At 40.5% G+C, this 4,644-nt stretch overlaps 1 protein-coding gene across 1 annotated transcript; it reads right to left on the reverse strand.

Annotated features, from left to right (window-relative positions):
• Positions 1-323: 323 nt before the first annotated feature.
• On the reverse strand, positions 324-4,236 carry BPHL (biphenyl hydrolase like). Its single transcript, XM_086939032.1, has 2 exons — positions 3,781-4,236; positions 324-980 (listed from the first exon to the last, which is right to left on the reverse strand). The coding sequence occupies exons 1-2, from the start codon at positions 4,102-4,104 to the stop codon at positions 426-428; spliced, it is 879 nt and encodes a 292-aa protein (XP_086795158.1). The 5' UTR covers positions 4,105-4,236; the 3' UTR covers positions 324-425.
• Positions 4,237-4,644: the final 408 nt, after the last annotated feature.

Consider the following 4,644-nt stretch of genomic DNA (forward strand, 5'->3'; position numbering starts at 1 on the left):
TTTTAGTTTGGAATTCAGCCTCTACTCTTTAAAATCAATGAAAAGACAAAAAATTGGGTACCCAGATTTGTGGGGCCAATGTAGAGCATATGAAATTGTCTAGGAAGCTTTTACCATACTGGGTGTGTAATTATTAGCCACAATGCTGTATAGTTTGTATGATGTGTAAGGATCAAGGCTGATATTTTTGGTTTCTAATGCTTGGTGGTAAAGTATTTATGTAACTGATCTTGATTGCCATTTGTTAAGGATAGAAAAAGAAAAAAAGATAAAAACAAGCAGCTAGAAAGATTCCAACCTTAAAATATGAGTGTAAAAAAATACAAAGCAGGCCTTATTTTATTCATATCAATTAATAAAGGTTTTCCAAATTCAAATGCATTTTACATTTCCGCAACCAACTCCTCCCTTAAGATATTGTGAACTTATTTTAAGAAGTCTTTAACTAGCCCATTGAATTCTTCTGCAAAGCGCAAATGTAGGTTATGTTTACCTTCTGGCATTACATGTAACTTTGAGTCTTTAATCTGCTGGTTAATAAACTCTGGGTGAAAAGGAGGGACCATGGCATCCTTCTCGCCATGTATGATTAATGTTGGGCAATCAATGAAAGGCAGCAAATGGCGACAAATGTTCCCGTTGGAATTCTTAACAAAACTCATCATTCCCTCCACCCAAGCATCAAAGGTTTTAGCAAGGTATTCTCTGCCGTATATTTCCTCCATGGGTTTCCTCATTTTTTCACTCCATTTGGAAATGTCTCGAACAGCGTTATATAGTTTCAGATCCTCTTGGGTTACATATGCATTTGCACCCCAAACAACTAGTTTGTAGACAAGAGCGGGGTACCTCCCAGCTGCAACGAGGGCTGTTATGCCACCGTCGCTCCAACCCAATAAAGAAAACCGCTTGAATTTCAAGGCCTGCATCAGATCCACGGCATCCTTTGCATCCCTTTCAAAGAAATCAGGTGGGTAATCCTGTTACATTCATAAAAAAGATACTTCTTTATGTAAATTAATCCTGTAGACGTAGATATTCTCAAGTTGATATTTATTAGGTAAAAAAGGTAAAAGGTAGGTAATGAGGAGTAAGGAAGGAGGCCCCACCGGGAGCAGCATCCAGCTGCTCAGCCCACTCAATCAAACTGACCACACATTCAAACCATGCACACAGGAACATTCCAATGACATCACACACACAGAGGCTGAGCAGCAGGGAAAGAGATGAACAGGACATAACACATCTCCCTCTTTTAAACAAAGAAAACAAAAGAGAGAGAATATAACTAAATACAGTGAGTCCTGACGATGACAAAAACAGGATTTTAAATAACAGTCAACATAGGAAATGAATAACTGTAAGTAATGTCTTGAAATGAACAGTCAACATATAAAATGAATAACTGTAAATAATATCATGAAATAGCAATGAATCATCATGAAAGATACCTAGAGAGGAACAATATCTTTTCGCACAAACAAGGAATAATATCTTCTCGCACCAAACGGAGAGAGAAATCACATACAACCATCCCCCATCTCAAAGAAAAACTGAAAATATTACCAAAAATCATGCAAGGGAATCAAACTAAGCAAAATAGCGTCCCAATAGAGTAACAATTTAGGACAACTAGTGCAAGGGTAATGGCTACCAAAACGACACTCAATAACTGAACACCTCTAGAAAATAGAGCACATGCGTGGTCCAGGTAAAAAAAACAAAAAAAAACAAAACCGAGGACTCATCCTCATGTGATTTGATAAACAAATGGAGCACCTCAAACCATGAGCACTAATGTGGCTCCGCAAGTAATCCAAAATACACAGTGGTATTGAACTCCTCAAAGTTCAACAAAAATACAAGGATTGAACTCCTCAAAGTTCAAGAAAATACCCTCAACATTGAACTCCTCAAAGTCCAAAAAAAAAAAAACTGAACTCCTCAAGGTTCAAGAATAATACACCATTGAACTCCTCAAAGTTCAACCATAAATGTAGACTCTTCGCAGAAATGTGAACACCTCTATTTAAAATAGAGCACCATTAAAACAGTGGTTCATCAATAAATATCAAAAACTTAATGAACACCTCAAACTAATTGAGCACAACAAGTGGTTCATTTATATCAATACATTCAAAATTTGTCAAAACTCAGCATAGTAAACCTGACCTTAAAATCAACCATTAAAGAAAACACCGTAAATAAATTAATTCATAAATTTCAGCATAAAACAGTTCCAACTAGTGTAAGAAATTAAGTAAATCACTCAGAACGCAAATAAACCAATACCTCAATATCAGTACATAACAGTTTCATAAATCACTTAAACACAACATGTATATAAATTTATATATAAATAGTGAGTGATGGAAAATAAGAAACTAAAATAATAAAAGTAGTCACCGTTGTCATATCAGATGTTGTGAATTGCGAAACCTGAATAAAAAACAGTACCTTGTCTCTTGACATATAAATGAAAGCATCTCAGGGACTTGCAGGGTTTAAAAACAACATAGCGTGCCAGTCGCTGTGACACGAAGATGAAACGATGACAGAAATCCACAAAAGAAAAGCATTAAGGCAGAGACCCTGTAGAAATGAAGACGTTTGGTCGAGGAGCAGCTCAGCGCTTTAAGAACTCAACACAGACCTTCAGATCAGGAAGCGCATGGTTGACAAGGACAGCACGTAAAAACATCACGCTGTCAGTTACTTCTTCGCCCGATGGCTCACAGAGAAATGCGTTTCAAACAAGGCGGTGACTCATCAGCGGTGACTCATCGGCTGACGTCAGGAGCAGAGCGCGAGGAAAGCTGCAAATCGCCAACTCCTCGGAACCCTCAGAAGACGTCATCATAAGGGCTGAAGCAGGGAAAGGACAAGGATGGCTGCCAACCAACCGACAACTCAACCGTCATCCCAAACAGGACGGTGAGTGTCAGAGTTTTACTTAAAATGCTCCGTTAAATTGAACGCGCTGGCAACTGTAAAGTAGATAGCGCTGGCAGTCAATTACCTCTTGATGGCGCTGGCAGTCAATTACCTCCTAAAACATTGCTCAAATTGACTTCTAATTGTCAAGAAAAACGGAAACCTCAGATCGCAGTGCTTGCAGATAATGAATTGAACAGGCAGTTATATTTCCATGAACGCAGCGCTCATTTGTTTCACAGCTGCAATTTACTTTTAAATATCTTCACAGGTTATAGATCAAATGAAAGCAGCCGGCTCAATTAAAGTGCTTAAAAGTTCACATTCTTGCCCTTGGATTATAAATAGTCATTTAAGGTTGGGCTCTGAAATGCTTGAGTAACTCTGCCAATTTAAAATTCAATAAACTCCATAAAGACCAACGCTTGAAACATACCTCAGTAGATGTTTCCTGTAGGCTGTCAGATGTGACATGACACCGGTGGGGCATCAAAAGCGTTGATAGTCTTCTTTTTAAAGCTTTACTTTCTTTCTTTGTAGTTTCATTTTTTAAATCCAGTTCCTGCACACGCAGTTCTTTCCGTCTCGTCGCCATTGTTACATTCATAAAAAAGATACTTCTTTATGTAAATTAATCCTGTAGACGTAGATATTCTCAAGTTGATATTTATTAGGTAAAAAAGGTAAAAGGTAGGTAATGAGGAGTAAGGAAGGAGGCCCCACCGGGAGCAGCATCCAGCTGCTCAGCCCACTCAATCAAACTGACCACACATTCAAACCATGCACACAGGAACATTCCAATGACATCACACACACAGAGGCTGAGCAGCAGGGAAAGAGATGAACAGGACATAACAAATCCCTGTTGGGAGGGATCGAGCGGCCGTATCCCCGCGGATCCCAGGCCACAACCGTGAACATCTCTTTATTCAGAGTCTCGAGCTGTGGTCCAAAATCTGTCTCTCCACAACCCATAGCCCCTGGAAGAAGCAAGATGGCATGATTTCCGTGCCCTGTGAGTTTATAGTGCAGATGGACTCCGTTCACTTCAACCTTACCGGAAGCCACAGAGGAGCAAAGAGAAACAGACGGCTTGAATGGAGTCCAAGTCACAGTATTAACGAGTCTAGGAAGACGCCGTAGGGAAGACCTTATAATCGTTAGAGACATGCTTGCGCCTGCCCCTGCAGCAGAAAACAGTAATACAAAGTTCTGATCCTGAAGTCCAGCACGGTTGGCTTGGTATGGCTTTATGGAATTCTATACAACGATCAACGGTACTCTGAAAGTTTACGACCTGCCAGTTAGATTATGCAACCCAGCTTCCGTTCCCCCTCCCCCCCAGCTATTTTACCGTAACTTAAATACTTCCGGGATGAACTACAGTCACTCGGTGGCTGAGCGTTCTGTGTAGGTGCCTCATGGGAGTTGGAGCCTGGAGGGAGTCCTGATATGCAAAGTGAACTAGGATTGGGTCGTTGTTGCACCTCAACCAATCCTAGAATGCAGCACATAATCCTCAGTATTTACTGGCTTTAAGTTCCACGTGCCTCTGCAGTTTATAAACATCGTCGGAGAGCTGTGCCCCTAGGGTACTGTTGACGTGACCGCTCTTCAAAGAGCTTTAACAGCCTGACGCTGTGAAGTTGAAGACACGTTAATGCGTTTGGCACTGGTGCACCAGCTGTGTGTTTACGTCGAGCCAGGGCA

The sequence above is a fragment of the Lissotriton vulgaris genome, chromosome 1_1 (assembly GCF_964263255.1).
Source record: "Lissotriton vulgaris chromosome 1_1, aLisVul1.2, whole genome shotgun sequence".
Taxonomy (NCBI): Eukaryota; Metazoa; Chordata; class Amphibia; order Caudata; family Salamandridae; genus Lissotriton; species Lissotriton vulgaris.

Excerpts from the sequence above, each read along its gene's own strand:
- BPHL (XM_086939032.1), bottom strand. The coding sequence starts at position 4,104 with ATGTCTCTAACGATTATAAGGTCTTCCCTACGGCGTCTTCCTAGACTC. Across the intron at positions 981-3,780 it reads ACAGGGATTTGTTATGTCCT|GATTACCCACCTGATTTCTT; the intron begins GTTCATCTCTTT and ends TGAATGTAACAG.